General features: G+C 45.0%; 1 protein-coding gene across 1 annotated transcript; it reads right to left on the bottom strand.

Annotated features, from left to right (window-relative positions):
• Positions 1 to 91: 91 nt before the first annotated feature.
• Trpv6 (transient receptor potential cation channel subfamily V member 6) lies at positions 92 to 15,937 on the bottom strand. Its single transcript, XM_021654140.2, has 15 exons — positions 15,524 to 15,937; positions 7,479 to 7,576; positions 7,212 to 7,334; positions 6,473 to 6,610; positions 6,072 to 6,170; positions 5,757 to 5,929; positions 5,152 to 5,298; positions 4,863 to 5,075; positions 4,498 to 4,584; positions 4,322 to 4,398; positions 3,926 to 4,091; positions 3,525 to 3,591; positions 2,525 to 2,793; positions 1,192 to 1,298; positions 92 to 845 (listed from the first exon to the last, which is right to left on the bottom strand). The coding sequence occupies exons 1-15, from the start codon at positions 15,649 to 15,651 to the stop codon at positions 551 to 553; spliced, it is 2,187 nt and encodes a 728-aa protein (XP_021509815.1). The 5' UTR covers positions 15,652 to 15,937; the 3' UTR covers positions 92 to 550.
• Between the last annotated feature and the right edge of the window lie 477 nt (positions 15,938 to 16,414).

The following is a 16,414-nucleotide window of genomic DNA, read 5'->3' as shown; positions in this document are numbered from 1 at the left end:
GTCCATGTCTCAGTCAAGAGGCCTTGGAGGAAAGACAGAGATGCATGATGGGATGGGCCAGTGGATACGTTCAATGAAACATGCAGGGCGCTGGGTGGGGAATCAGGAAATGACTTTATTGGAAGGTGGCAAGGCTCAGCCTAGCTTCCCCACCCTTAGACTGATGCCTGCATTCTCTCCGTCACACACCCTTCCACAAACTCAGTGTTCTCCATGAGTTGTCTGCAGCACACTAGGAAGAGTTCTGTCCCTTCCCTCTTAGAAGACCTGGCTGGAGACAGGTGCCCGAGACAGCAAGCCTGCCTTTAAAGTGCTCTGGTGTGCAGTGGAGCTTCAAGAAGAGAACAAGGAATGCTTGGTTGAGACAAGGACTATGGAGTCTTCTGCCATTTGCTCCAAGCTGAAGGAGTTGTGGAAACCTGGAGCATCTATTCTCCATTTGCATTCCTTGGCATGCTCCTCCCCCATCACCCTTGGAGTTCAAGGGTGATGCCTATATTTTTAACTGGCTTTCTTTCATTCTGTTCTGATGCTTGATGAGAACCAACCTTCAGATCTGGTACTCCCATCCCTCCCCATCTTCTAGGCCCCGGTTGATTATCCCTCGCCGCCGGTCCCTCCTTAGGGCCCCTTGTCGAAGCCTTTCCCAGTTTGTGCTGCTCCGGGAGGTACTTCGAGACACTGAGGGTGTAGGAAAGGACAGATAGGCACCAAAGGGACGTGCCATCTCCAGTTTATCTCCTGAGTCTTTTTCCAAGTCCTCAGAGTAGAGGTCATCTTGTTGCTGGAAGGCTTGTGCATAGCGGCGGATGCGTTGTCTGTTGAGATCTTGCCTGTCTTCCACCCTGGAGAGAGCAGGAGGAGGGATCAGAGACAGTGGAACTGAAAAGAAGAGCTGAGATCACACTTGTCATCCAGCCCCACCAGTGTTGAAGGTTCTGTGCACCCAGTGTGGGAGACACGGAGCACAGCCCCTCAGTGGTTAAGCCTCAGGGAGGTGCAGGCCTTGCTGTGGTGATGCATAGGGACCGACACTCAAAATGGAATTTTGTCCTCAATAGCCACACTTCAGACAATGAGGCATACAGACCTCTAGGAAGCATACAGACCACCATAGAGCATCTAGAAGCAAGAGCCCCCCCATCCAAAGTGATTTCTTAGGGAATACTACCAATGGGCCACGTCACTTACCTCAGGAACCAGCGGTCCCCAAGACCATACTCGCGCCCACATATCCCAGAGCGAGGCCAGAGGCAGCGAGGCAGCTTCCGTTCTAGCATCACAGTGGTGGCCACAACCTTTATTTAGGGACAGGAAGGGAAGTCAGAGAGGAGGTTGGGTGTAGACTGAGAAGGGCAGGGAGAGGAGGGGAAGCCAGACAGAGGGAAGACAACTTAGTAACAAAGACACTCAGGAGCTTATGGCCTTTTGGAAATGGAAGCAAGAGCCCAAACCAAGATGTCAGTATGAACATGACAGAGCCGCTTCTGTGGGAGTTAGTGGATGAGACTTGAGCCTCACAATTTGTTATCCTATGACTTGAAAGCCATGTCAAAACCAGGTAAGATACTAGTGGATGCAAACAACTCCACATTTGGCTAAGGCTAAGGATCTGGCTTGCTTCCATGTATGTGGACCTATCTGCATTGTCCACGTGGCACGCTGGGGTTGGCTACCCAGAGGCTATTTAAGCGGTGGGCTGGCTTTCCCCAGGGTCCGATGATTGTTCAAGGTTCTGAATAAACTGCATTGAAAAAAAAAAAGATACTAGTGGATGTAAGAGGTTCTCCTTGGAAAAGACCTTGATCCAAGATACAGGCAAGAGCATGAAAAGCATAAAGGGGTTTTACAGGTCTCAGAATGTTTTGACCCTGCATGCATAAAGTGATTTCAAAATATAAGCATTCTACATGGAAACCTAATATCAATATATTTTCAACATATTTTTTTCAGTAAACCCTCCTTATCTGGCTTGGGATTTTACTCCATTTCCACATATCACAGTTAAATGCTTTCCAGGGTTTTATCGTTCCATTTTTATTTTGCTTAAATTATTTTTGGTGAGATAAATTCCTTTCCAGGTATATTTTTAAATAGGGACTTGATTCATCTCATTGTCCACAAAGATGGGTTCTTTTAAATGTCATTATTTATAACACTTCCATTTTTTTCTGGGTCAAATTTTGCAGTCTTTAGCGTTTTCAAGAAGACTAGATACTTCCATTTTTACTTGGGAGCAAAACTGACCAAATATAGCTTTAGCCATGTGTTCACTTTATTTCTAGAAAAGACTGAGGATGTAATTGTTGGGAAAACCAAACAGAATTCTTCCCAGAGTTTCCAGAAGTGCTCTCTGTTGCTAATTACATCCCCATGGGCATGTTGCATTATTTTGTAACGTGTGCAAAAACCTATCCAAACATAAGTGGAGTACATACAAAGGACTGCTTTCATCTGAGTATGGCCAGTTCCTGGGTAGGAAGGAGATTTGTGCAATAATCCTCCTATCCACCAGAGGGCTCACCTGTGCTCTCCAGAGCTCATCCCGCTCATGGGCAACTCTCCAATGAGTGTCACCCATCATGGCAATGAGGAGGTTGAGCATGAGCAGTGTGGCGATGATTGCAAAGGCTGCATAGGTGATGCTGTACATGAAGGGCAGATCCACGTCATAGTTGGCAGGGCCATCAATGATGGTGAGAAAGAGTTCAAAGGTGCTGAACAGTGCCATGGGGTAGTCATAGAAATGGCCCAGCTCATCAGGGTCCTCTGTCTGGAAGATGATATAGAAGGCTGCTCCACCCAAGGGGTGAGAGTTACCATGGCAACTGTATCATGAATATCCCACCACCAGCTATTTGTTGTGTGTTTCCATCCTATTCTCTTCATCTCATATTGTGTTCTCAACTCCAAACAATACATTTTACATTATTCCTCTTATTTTCTGAGATGACAATAAAATTACATTATTTCCCCCTTCTCTTTCCTCCTTCCAAACCTTCCCATATAACCCTTATTGCTCTTATCAAACTCATGGCCTCTTTTTCATTAATTGTTGATATATTTCCTAAATACGTAAATTTGACCAGCTTAGTCTTATAATGTTACTTGTATGTATGTTATCAGGGCTGATCATTTGGTATTGGATAACAAATTGGTATGCTCTTTCTTGGGGATGGCTATCTCTCCTTCTCTCAGCATTTCCTAGTTGCCTGTAGTTCTTTGTGTATGGTTGAGGCCCCCTAGGTTTCCCCTATCCACTTTAGCAGGTCTATTGTTGTTTTTGATCAGCTCAAAAATGATACATTTTAAATTATTATGCTCTACTATTTTCTATAAGACTCATGCTCCTAATCTTCCAACCTTGACACTACTGTCCCTTACTTCTGAGCAACACCCCATCTTTAGACATTTCATGGTCTCCTCTAATCTCTTGCCTCCCTCCAAGTTCCTCCTGAAGAATTCTATACCCTCTAAGCTCCTCCCAACCCTTTCCTCCCATGGCTTCCATCCTGGTGTTTTACCTGAAGCAAATCCCAGGATTACTACAGCCATCAGCCAGCAGAATCGCATCAAGTCACCAAAAATCATCTATGGAGAGGAGGAGGAGGCAGTGAACACCATGCCTTCAGAGCAGTTACCCACCTGCCAAATGTCTGATGGCTCCACACACCAAGATGGGTGGAAAGCTACAGGCTGCGTGTTAACTCTCTGCCCTGTCTTGGTGAGGATCTTAAACTAAGGGTGATTTTCAAGCTTGAAGGGGATTTTAAACTTTTTCAAATAAATAAAATAGGAGAAACATATAATAGGAGCTATGTCAGGGTCACAACACCTGAAATATTTACTGTCCAGCCCTCTGGTAAAGTTTCTACTTAGTCTTGGTCTGAAGCTCTCTACTAGGAAGCGTGAGGGAGGCACTGACCTTCTGAATCATGATGGTGAAGGGACCCAGCATTTGGAATCCTCTGGCAAAGTACATGACATTGCACCAGCCCAACACCAGAGCAAAGGACATGGGCACCACCTCCCCGTCTGCATTGGTGAGCCGCATCACCATGGTCAGCAGCACCATGAAGGCATAAGTGATACTGTGGATGGTGGGGGTTGGGGGTGGGAAAAAGGAGGCATAATGAGAAAGAAGCCAGGCTCAACCTGGGGATCAAGCAACAAGCGTACAGCTGACACAGACCTTGTATTGTCAGAATCAGCCTCAACATGCCCAGTACCCTGGGGTTATACATCACAGAGCGAACCCAATGATAAGGGAAGGGAGGGTAAGTGAGATGAAGTATGGGAGTGAGATGAAGAAGACACTCACATGATGACATGGAATGGCCCCCCAAGGATGGTCTGCCCAAAGAATCGAGTGACTCCCAGCCTGAAGATGTCTGGAATCTAGAAAGAAGTCAACAAGACACAAAGGCACTTGTAGAGCATAATGCAGGCTGGGCCCCTGGGCAGACAGTCTCCACTAGGATCCTAGCAACACCTCACCTCCACCAGCAGGATGATCACAGCCCCAATGATGCTCACCAGCTCCCCCACCAGCCGAAGATCATCCTTGGGGGTCACATATGCCTCCTAGAGAAGAAAAATGTTAGCAAATCATCTGTTTCTGTCTAACATAGCCTAGCTCCAAAGGCCACCAGCTCTTTCAGATTCTTTCTAGCCCATGAGATTCAGCTAGTCTCAAATTATGCTCCAGGAGTAAGAATCTAGGTGTGTTTCTGTGGGTGCAAGTGGACTCTGAGCCCATTTAGCAGGGATCTAGGTGAGAAGTGAAATGCTGGTGGGGAAAGTGGAACAATGCTGTGAAAAGTGGATTTCTAATGTACTATCTGTCACCACCAAGGTGTCACCTGAAGAAGCTTCTGCTGCAGGAGGGTGTTGTCACGGGGATTGGTGCGGTTAGTGATCCTGGGCTTGAGGGGACGGTAGACGCAGCACACGGTAAAGCAGATGATGTATAGCACGTAGATGGCGCCCAGCACGCAAAAGTAGGGCCTCCCATACCTCTTCCACTTGAGGCTCACCAGCTCCTTCACAGGTGTCTGGTCCAGGATCTGGCGAGCCTGTGGCAGAAGGAATAGAACAGCATCTCCAAAACCGTGTCACCCATCACCAAGGCCTGTGCGCTGAAGACTGTACCTCCCGCTTCTTGGTAGTAACAATAAGTTCCAGCAAAGACTGATCATCTCCTGAGGAGTCGATCTCAGTGAGGTCATAAAGAGTTGAGGTCAATGGCCCATATGTCCACTGGATGTGTTTCCGCTTCTGCATCAAGTGTTGGAACATCTGAAAAGAGAGGAGATGGTCAGGATTCACAGGCAAATGGAATAGCACAGCCCAGAAGGAAAGGACTAGAGAAGGTGTTGGTATTTTCTTAAAGACCACAGCCTTGGGAAATGAAAGAACTCTGTTATACAGAATCCTAGAATTATCCTGCCCCAGGAGTCATTCCAGAATCTGGAGATAGAGGATATTGGCAAGTCACTGTTCCAAAAAGTGGGCTTAAGCATTGCAGAAAACCTCAGGATGAGGTCTAAACTATATGAGTTCCCAGTCAGAATAAACAGGCAAACAAAAACAAAAAAACAAATAAACAAAAAACAAGGACATGAAAGACATAGGCTAAAACAGACCCTAATTAGAGCTGAGAATGAGGCCTAAGCTTCATAGGTGTATTCGGTTCTTTTGATTCTCAGCAATGTAAAATAAGGTTCATTAAAGGCACTTTAGGGCAATGGCCTCACCACAATGTTGCCTTCTACTCCAGACAGCTTGAAGGGGGTGAGTCCCTGGTGGTTGGTTACAAGTTCCAGGGACTTCAGGTGGTCTCCCCCATCATAGGACAGTAGCAGGTTGTACATCTGGCAGGCAAAGGTTTTGTTGGGCTGAAGGATGAGTATGTGCAGTACTGTATTTCCTGCAGAGAACAGAGGCTGCCATGTGATCATTGCAGCAGAGTTGGTGACAACTTCATCCTCTATCCTAAGGTTTTCTCTCCCCACCCTACCCCCTCTCTCACACACACAACATCCAGAACTCCCTTTTATCCCAGCTCTTACCCAGGGAGTCCTGGGCCCTGATGTCAGCTCCATGCTCAATGAGCATCCTAACAATCTCCTCACTGCCAACACAGGCAGCAAAGGACAAAGGGTGCTCTCCTGTGGGCACAAAGAGATATGTGATAGGAGACAGGAAGATGAGATGAGAGGGATAATTGCCCTCCAGGCCCTCAACTGCTTCCTCCTCCCGTATCTCAGCTGTGTCTTGGGATCACTTGGCCAACAGAAGACTCAGGAAAGGACATCATATAAAGGGCTTTGGAGGAAACAGGCCTCTGGCTCTAAAGTCTCACGAGCACTGCTCTCCTAGCTTCCCAGAAGATATAACCAAGGAGAGGGTACTCTTTAGCATCCTCTCCTTAGCCACTGCCCCACTGTCCACCTCTGGCCCTGGCTCTTACCGTAGTAAATGAGGTTGTGAGGGCTGTAGTGGAAGACTGAACCTGTAGCTCGGGCAGAGACACTGGCCCCTCGGGCAAGCAGGGCGCGGACCAGGTTCACATTCTGGTTTATTGCTGCGATGTGCAGTGCAGTCTGACCTGAGAGAACTCTGAGTTACACGTGTATCTGTTCTCTTAACCCTGAAGGAATCCCTCCAATGTGTCCCCATAGTTTCCTTAGAGGGATAACAGAGGCTTTGTGTTTTTTTTTCTTTTTTAAAGATTTATATATATATATATATATATATATATATATATATATACACACACATACATACACACACACACACACACACACACACACACACACAGTGTTCTGCCTGCATGTACACCTTCACACCAGAAGAGGGCACAAGATTTCCTTATAGATGGCTGTGAGCCACCCTGTGGTTGCTGGGAATTGAACTCGGGACCTCTGGAAGAGCAAGCAGTGTTCTTAACCTCTGAGTTAAGCCCCGACCTTGTGGTTATTAAAGGTGCCCAGTAGGCCCTTCTGTTCCCTCCATCTAACTCTGTACCTTGTCTAGACCTCTGGAAGGTCAGGTACCATGCGAAATGCCTTGTAATCAGGAACTAGAAAAAGGAATGCTTGTGGAGTAATAATAAAGTGTGTGGGTTTTCAGATAACTTTTCTTGCTTGCCAGGTTATCCGCCTGAGATCGCTGGGAAACACAGATTACCATCCATCCTAGGGCCTCACCTTCATAGAGCTCAGAGGTCATGGGCTCAAAGACCAGCTCTGGGGCAGCCTCCATCAGCACGATGGCAGCCTCCAGGTTGTCATAGAGGGCTGCTATGTGCAGTGCAGTTTCCCCCATGGCTCCTGGTATATAGAGAGGGAAGGAAGACATAAGTCTTTGGTGGCAGTCAATAGAGAAAAAACAAACTCTAGGTCTTGGACTCTCTTAGGATGGTCTGTAGATTGGAGGACTGATCCACAGACCATTGCTAGGCCTCTGCTCCGTACCTCTCTGGTGCACCTCACATCCTTCAAATTTGAGCAGCTTGTTCAGAGCCTGGACATCATTTTCTTTGGCAGCTAGAAGAAGAGGCGACTCCCAGATCCTACCAGGAAACAGGACAAGAAAGGTAGTAACAGTGAACATACCCAGTTGCAGAACAAGTTGTGAAGGTTTCCCTCAGATGTGTGTGTCGCAACAGAAATGGATGGCAAGATTCCTGACCCAGCCAGGTGGGTCTGTTACTGTGCAAAGGTCACCAAGTCTCTTCTCCCATTTACTTGGTTCATCTAAACTGACTTTGTCCATTTAGCTTATGTAAGACAATGCCTTGACTAGTTTCCTGTCCCCTGGTGCTGAGATTACAAATATAGCATCTGTTCATATCAGAACAAGAGAGGATGAGTTTTGATCAAGCATACATTCACTCCATAACCTTCTCAAACCTGGAGTGATCCAATTTGGAACTCAGAAGTACCCTGAGATTGCCCTGCATGGTAAGCTTTGTTTTCTACGTACTAGAAGTATAAAGAGTTCCCTTATATTTGTGAAGGAAGTCAACTTGTAGAGCCTAATGTATTTTTTATCTATTACAAGGGGCCTTGCTGTTTGACCTTCAGTGTGGAACATTGGATTCCTCCACTTACCTCTTTTCTCTGGCAGTATCTTTAGGTCAATCTAAACACAGCAATTGTCATTGCGAGAAAGGGACAGTGGTCATTCTTACTCACCTTCTCTTTTCTCATATCTTAATTTCTACATTTTTCTTTCTTAAATCAGAAATCCTAAGGATGGTCAGCATCTTAAATCAGAAATCCTAAGGATGGTCAGATTAATAAGAAATTTCAACTCTCAGGTTTTAGATTTTGGACCTAATCTAGGTCCATTTGACTTGAAATGTCCAGATCTGCAGTTTAGGAAGAGTACCGATGGTTTCTTGTGCAAATGAAAGTTCAGGAAGCATTACTCAAGCCAAGAGTTATGAGTTATTGAGTGGTTCATGCATGTGAAATTGCTGAAGTAAAAATCCAAGGCAAGCCTTGGAATCCCTGTCTTTAAAGAACATGCTTTAAAGCTTAGGAAGTAGAGTCATCAGTCATTCTCAGACCCTTTCTGTGGGGTCTTAGGTGCTACTTTGTTTCCATCCATTAGTACCTGTGATGATATAAATGGTGGCCAATAATGACAGAAGAGGGCGAGTAAAAAATTGAATTTAGAGAATTAATTTTTTGAATTTCATGTGGACCTGAATATTCTCATTTTCACCTTCCATTTCTTCTTGGGGGCATCCAATTTTGAATTCAGAGTCTCCACTCAAATCCTAGTCTCTAACATTTCTTTATTTATTATCTGATTTTTATCTTTATTCATTATCTGTTTGGGGCAAAATTATGTTCCCTGGCTCTGCAAACCAGCTCTGCAGTCTTACTCCAACTATGACACGTAGCTCTGATTTTATTGAATTTTTCTTTCAGCTTAAAGCAATTTGGTCTTTCCATGGGAGTATATGTAATTATATTTATCCTAGATGGCCAGTTATGTGACATAAAAAAATGGTCTCGATAAGAGCTTCCATCTTGAAGTGCTGGCAGTGGCAAGAAGCTTACTACAAATCTGGAGCTGGAAAAAATGATAAGGAGAAAAAAGTGACTTCTATTTGCCCTGGCCATAACCCTCAGCTCCCTTGTAGGCAGACAGGCAGCAACCAGGTTTAATCAATTATTTAAGGTTCTGTCTCCATGTAGTTCTTTCGCTTTTGTTGCTACCAAAGCTCATTAATTCACATCTTTATTCTCTGGTCTAGGAGTAAGAAGAAATTCTCTTCATTTCCATGTACCCTACTTACCCCTAGTCCATCATTTTTTAATTCGGGCAAGATAGTCTTTCTAAATGGTGATATAGTCACAGCTTACGAAAAGCCAACAGGTCTTTCAATGCCCAAGGATAAGGAACACAGAGGCCCTTCACGGTCTTTGTGCAACTATTTTTCCATTCTCTGATCCTCCCCCTCACTCCTTACACCTGGCATTCGAGTCTCACCACACGCCTCAGCCCCACAGAGCACACCGTTCTCCCTGGGCATGTGCCCACAGGGCTGCTTCTTCCTGAATCCACTTCCCCCAACTCAGTGATTGTCCATTGTGCATTCTGCGCTTCTGTGCCCAGCAAAATTGCCTAGTGTGCTGTGGGTGCTTGCTGTGATGGTTGCAGAATGAATGAATTGGCGATGGTGCCAGGGTGGTTTTATAGCTCCCTGTCCCCTTTATTTCCTTTATCTACCACCCCTGAGCCAACTCTAAATAAACAGAATCTAAATAAGAAACAGTGTTTGGTTTGAAAACACTGCTGCGAAGAATCAAGTTTTCTATACACCTTACCACCACCATCACTCCAGTCATTTGCCCAAAGCTCTCTTACATAGATATCTTAGAGTCTGCACTAGAATGTAGGGGAGACAAAGCTTCCTCAAACATGCATACACACACGCCACCACTGCTGCCGCCGCCACCACCCCTAGAATGTTGTTTACTCTTTCCTTTGGTCTTACTTTTATTACAACATCTTGTGCCTTGTGTTGTAAATAGAATACATTTCTTCCTCTACACTTGAGAAGAGCAAAATTTACTTCTGTTCATGACACATCCCTGAAGCTGGCATACGCCCCTCACAAGCCTTTATTCCCTATGTAATCCTTTCTCTTTCGTCTGTTGCTATCCTAGTAGGCCTATGAAAGACCAAAGACTGCTAGATACACTGAGTACAGTTACAGGATACTCAATTAAAATCGAACCTTAGTTATACAACTATTTCAATACTATTTTATGTATTCTTTGAAAATATCATGCATTTATACAAGGTATTGTGATCATATCCATTCATAATTACCTCCCTACAATTTTATAAATATATCATATGCAATATTTTGGGATATGCCTACAGTAATAACCTATCCATTATTCATCTGAAAGTCAAATTGAAAGAAGTATTCTGTATCTGGCAACTTAGTCAGACCACACCCTTGTAAAGAAACAGCTTGTAATACAACTCAACAATGTTTGTTACAAATGACCTCCTCTGGTTGCAAACTCCAGATTCCAACAAAATGAAGGGGGAAGGATCAGGGAGAGTGTCCCAGACTTCTTTATCACTTGCAGTAACTACATAGGGCCACAAGGTGATAGCAGAGAAAGCCCTAACTTCTTAATAGTAAAGAGACAGACCTTCAAACTTGCCTCACAATCCCTGGACTCAAAACAAAAGCAAAAACTAGGAACACCAAAAAAATCTTGTAGATTCTCCAACAGCACCCCGTCGTAGAAGATTAGAGAACTACTAAAGGACAGGGGAAAAAGGAAGGAGAAAATGCTGAACATGCCATCGACAAATAATGTCCTGCCCAACATGTTAACCATGCCAGGTAGAGAAACCCTAATTTAGAAAAGAAAAAATATTCTTCACATGAAGAGAAATTCCACTTACATAATATTTTCTAGTAACATACAAAACATTTCCTCATAATTAAGATGAGAAAGACACAAAAAGGTGGAATCATTTAAACAGTAGTGACAGAGTAACAAAAAGCAATAGAATTTATAAAAACTTCCAGGTTTTTCAATATTTTGTTTACTTGGCAATTGAGTGTAAAATTGAGCAGTATGGTTCCATGATGGCTTAAAAAAATACAAAAAAACTCAATAATGGGGTTCTTGTTATAAAACCTAGCATGTTTTTGTTTTTGTTTGGGGTAACATAAATTAGTGTTCTCTTTCTCAAGCCCAACCCTGTGCCTCCAAGTGAGAGGCCTTGGCTTTCTGCCTCCATGACTTCCGCTTCCCCAACCCTCTGATTCTGGTTCTTATGCACATATAAGTCTATGTATGCCATGCACATGAGTCATGTTCTGCTGTTTATTCTGGAAAATAAGACAGAACCCAGCGAATTTCAAGAAATGTTCAAATCAGAAGAGTAGAAGTTGTGCAGAAATGGAGTCTAATCTGTTCATGTAACAGATGGAGCCCCAGGGTGAGTACTCTTAAGTGATTCGTCCAACCAGGTCAGAGTCTGAACTGAGACAAGGGCCTTGTCAGTAGTTTGTCCCTGCTCTTTGTGTTAATTAGGGCTAGAAGTAGGGGTCTCTGGGGATCCATGTGAATGTCTCTACAAATACCATCGCAGGTGACTGTCGGGGCTGGCAGATGTGAGTGGTAACACCATGGGGTTGCCAAGAGCATGAGTTTTTATTCTGATTGGACTCATTTCTATTAGGAGGAGGTTCATAGTCCTGTGGGTTCTTCTGTAGTTAGATTTTTAATACTATTTTTTGTCATAATCCCATGGTTCAATATGCCTTTCCATTTTCAAAGCAACATCACTTTTGCTTTCCATAGCCATACAACACCAGCTGAGTAATTCTCTCGTTTTTTCAAAAAAAAAAAAAAAAAAAAGGAAACTGAGGCAACAATGTTAAATAGTTTCCAGAAGAACACACAGGGTTAAAAGGCTGACTTGCTTACCAAGAACATAGCCCTGGGCACTTAGTACTAAATTATGTGGTTCTTCTAGTTTTTATGGCTCTTCCTGATTTTTCTTGGGAGGTGGAGGTCAGGCCCAGAGCAATGACCACAGATGAGAAAGAGCAGTCATGTGTGGTAACATGGCATACACTGGGCACTCATGAGCCACCTCCCTCCAGCTGAGACTCCTGACGATGAGATAAGGAAGTCAAAATCTGGAGATTGTGGCTATTTCAAGGCTTGGAACCAAGCTGTTTCTTAACTGCCACAACTCCTTTATGCAGGTACACAAACATGTGTGGTGTGGTGTGGTGTGGTGTGGTGTGGTGTGGTGTGGTGTGGTGTGGTGTGGTATGTGTCTGTGTGAGTGTGTGTGTGTGTGTGTGTGTGTATGTGGTGTATGTGTGTACTTGTCAAGACAAGAACTGAGGTCTACAGAAGAGTGTCAAAGCTCAGCTTGCACAGAAACATCAACTCACATATATTATTTAGACAGGCTTATATCTATGTAACCCAACTTAAAAGTTCAGCATGACTCCCTGTCCTCCCAGGGACTGAGAATGCCAGCACAGTAGGGGTGGGAATCAGGTTGGGCAGCTTCTGTGAAGCTCTCAGCACACCCCACAGGAGCAGAAATCAGATACCAGATAGGACAGTTTCCTTCTCTCTTTCCTCAACACTTGTTTGAACCTTCTCGTGACCTTCACCGTGCTCACCTTTAACCTCGGTACAGTTACTCTTCCAGAATCTGTAAGACAGTGATTCTAGAACATTCCTCTCTGTACCAAAGTCCATACAAGCTCACGTCCCCTCTGCAGAACGATACAATATTCATATATTGTTTATATAATCGAGTTTATATAATTTAAGTCATATCTTAAAGTGTGCCATGTTGTTCTGTGGCCCAGACTGGTCTGGAACTCACTGTGTAGTCCGTGTTAAACTCAGGGCAATCCTTCTGCCTCAGCCTCCCAAGTGCTGAGGTTACCAGAGAAAGCCACAATGTTCATCTTATTTACTAACTTCTGGGTTTTGAGAGACAAGATGTCACTGTGATAAACAGGCTAACCTTCAGCTTATCAGTTTCCTCAGTGCTGAGAGTATAGGCATGCACCACAGCCCTCGCTTCCTCCTGCGTACTTTAACTTATCTCCAGGTAACCTAGGATGCCTAATGGGACACTAATGCTATATAAGTTGCTATTGTGCTGTATTGTTTAAGAATGATGACAAAGAAAGAATGCTGAACATGTTCAATAGGGATACAACTACCATGAACCTAATGTGTAGCACACATAAGCAACAATATAGTTTTGCTGTCTTAGTATTTTCTCTCTGAGGTTGATTTAATCGGAAGATCTGCAAGTACAACATGCACATTGGTACATTTTGGCCATCAGAACACGAGCTCCTTGAGAAGAAAGACCTATATCAGGTTAATTTCCCACAAACCTAATGGAATATGTGTTATGCTCAATTGATGTTTAATGCATTGGATATACAGAAATGGGAAATTTTGAGCCAGAAAAAAAAATAGTTTTGAGGAAATGGGAAAGAGTTGAGAATTCGGCTAATATGGATTCAAACTGAGGGACTGCATGATTAAGACCCAAGAGAAGTGTAATGCTCAAAGCAAGACTGACTCACCTCTGCCCATCTTACAGAGTTCTCAAAAGCTTTGCCTTCTGGTGAGACTGTCCTCTACTCCATGAAATCCTACCTGGTCCTATCTCATAATTCCACTGTGGGGCCCTCTCCTAAGCTCTAACTTGTTCTTATGGAGATGGCAGAATCGCTCACCCTACAAAGCCTGTGTATCAGATAAGCTTTATGGTGACAGTGCCTATAGAGAATGCGATTCTTTCACAGTTCATAGTGCTTATTTAAGAGCCCAGCCTCAGCTTGTCTAATTTCCAGCAGGTCTTCCCTGTGTATAGCTGATCTCGCAGACCAAGAGACTCCTAGGAAAGCTCATCTTCTTTTTGGAAGAACTATCCAAAGAGGGACACTACTGTGGGCCCCGAATGTCTGGGAAGAAGAGGGTTGAGAAATAATGGAAAGAGATGTGACAATCAGAAAAATGGAGTGGTGAGTCCTCTGCTTGGCATTAAGCCTTCCTAGCCCAACACTGTAGAGGAAACCCATCAGATGGTAGGAAGAAATTGATGCCAAGTAGATGCATGCAAATGACATGATTAGCCAGGCTGCCTCTTCAGGCCAAGCCCTTTACTGTGTTCTTCCTGCATGGAAGATATAGGAATCTTACCTACCCCTTTCAAAACCCATGACCTTTCTGCAGTCTCTGTCTGATGCCCCCAGCGACAGGGTCCTGAGAGTGGGAAGAGGAGGCCAATGAGGACTTATTCTCTAACAACAATGCCATTCTGTTGCCCTAAGATGTCATCAACCAGACATGTGCCCTGGCCCCCACTCTCCCAGGCCTGGGGGGAGAGAGGTGGGTGGCTGGGGTGGGAGACAGGAAAGCCACAAATCCAAGAAGGGGCACATTCCAGCAGAGAATGCTTAATCCAAATAATAGGAAATCACAGGTAGCCTTTAGGCAAGGCTAAGACAAGCCCTGCATTCAGAGATGGAGACAAAAACTTCAGCCTTTCCTCTGTGGGTGCACATGCTGCCTGTCTCTGTATAGCCTGAGGAAAGCCCCCAAAAGCAAGATTTTCTTTTAGCACATAACCAAATGGGTGGGGAATACCACTTGCAATGTCAGAGAGGAGACTACTCAAAGGTTGAGCTCAAGATCCAGTGGATTACCTATTCTTCTGCTCCCAAAGCCAACTTGAAGAGGCTGAGGCAGGAGTGGCTATCCAGTGATGAAGGAGTATATATCAAGTGAGTATAGGGAAGTTTCCAGCGATTGGAAACAAAATCTGAGACTCCGTAAGGGTTTAAACTCCAGATTCTTTCCCAGACTCCCTAGCCTGAAAGGCAGCATGGTGAGCGTCTCTGGCATGGAGGCCAGGGGTCCATGCAAATCCACCCACAGAAGGAAGACACTCCAGGCTGCATTGTTGGTTCATTAAATTCCTCTAGTGCCTGAGACAAATGCACAGGAATGAATCATATGTTCACATTTTTGTCATATTTTATTACTGCTTCATTCATTCAGTTATTCTCCCATTTATTCTATTCCCATATGTATGCTTATATATAAAATGTGTTTCTGCCATCAACTGCTGTACGGGCATGGCATACAGATACCTAAGACACTACCCTGCCACTGTCACCTTTTGGGTAGAGGGTTCACAAGGGCCAGAAGGTGCCTGGCTACTGGGGAGGTACTTACAGAGAGCCCTGCAGAAATGAATGGGACCTTAAAGAGAGCTAACATCTGTGCCCAGGTAACCTCCCACCTGACATCCTGGCCAGCTAGCCTCACAGGCCAAGACTCAGAAGAAAATGCTAACAAGGAGCCGGTCTCTGACTGTCCAGCCCGGGTGCCAAGAGAAGACTCAAACAAGCTGAGGGTGGGCTGTAAGCCCTGCTGCTAGGTAGAAGGAGCAGAGCAGATGGCAAACTTACCTCTTCTGCTGCAGCAGGTTCTGCTCGTCTCGGCTCTGAGCCCAGGGCTCTCGTCTGTGGAACCATCTGCAGAACTTGTTCCATAGGCAGAGTATCAACCCCTTCTCCGTGGGCAGTGACCACCCCATGGGGTGGAAGGCTGGTTCTTTGGGGGGCTGAGGCTGATGCCAGACCCCAACTGGGCTCGGCCTTGGGGCCACATTGGCACCCCCAAGAGCCGGCCTGCCCTCTCTCTGTAGAGGTCCCGTCTCCTGTTTCCTATTTCTCCTGTTTTGCTGATGAGACTTCCCGTGGCTACCCCTACGTCTGAAGAGGGCTCCTGCTTTGTTCCACTTGGCAGAGCTGAGAATCTGCTTGGCTTGTATATCTGGAGCTCCTGTTGGGAGTGAGCAGGAGCTGTGCGGGCACTCCCTCCCTCCTCCCAAATTACCTGAGATTTAAAGAGACAGGCCCCAAAGTCCTGCCTCCTAAGGCCATGCGTCAGCTGCAGCTCTCTCCACCCTGGAACTCTCCCCCTGCTCGTAGGCCTTCAAAGAGATTAAAGAGCTGGCCCCTGGACTTTGGGATACTCAGTGACCTTTTTCTAGAAAGTCTTGGACAGGTCAGGCTCACCTGAGGCACTCTTGGCAGTAAAGAGGAGGAGAGCAAGAAAAGGGTTTTTGCGGGTTGAAGGAACTTCTGCTTGTCTCTACTGAAGTCCAGGGGCTTCATATTTTCTTGACTCTTGGGGTTAACTGTCTTGTCTGGCCCTGAACAGGTATGTAAATGGCAGAGGTTCTTAGTTCTCTGTCACACACTTTGAGTTGGCAACTGGTTTCCATAAAGGACCATCTGGTAGTACACGTACCTATTTCAGGTCTTGAAAGCCCAGGAAACAGTCTCTGATGAACA

This window comes from Meriones unguiculatus, chromosome 3, assembly GCF_030254825.1.
Source record: "Meriones unguiculatus strain TT.TT164.6M chromosome 3, Bangor_MerUng_6.1, whole genome shotgun sequence".
Classification (NCBI taxonomy): domain Eukaryota; kingdom Metazoa; phylum Chordata; class Mammalia; order Rodentia; family Muridae; genus Meriones; species Meriones unguiculatus.
The sequence above is the reverse complement of the archived record's forward strand: the minus strand, read 5'-3'. Positions and strand labels throughout refer to the sequence as shown.

Excerpts from the sequence above, each read along its gene's own strand:
- Trpv6 (XM_021654140.2), bottom strand. The coding sequence starts at position 15,651 with ATGGGGTGGTCACTGCCCACGGAGAAGGGGTTGATACTCTGCCTATGG. Across the intron at positions 5,299-5,756 it reads GAGTAGAAGGCAACATTGTG|ATGTTCCAACACTTGATGCA; the intron begins GTGAGGCCATTG and ends CTCTCTTTTCAG. Across the intron at positions 4,092-4,321 it reads GGGCCATTCCATGTCATCAT|TATCACTTATGCCTTCATGG; the intron begins GTGAGTGTCTTC and ends CACCATCCACAG.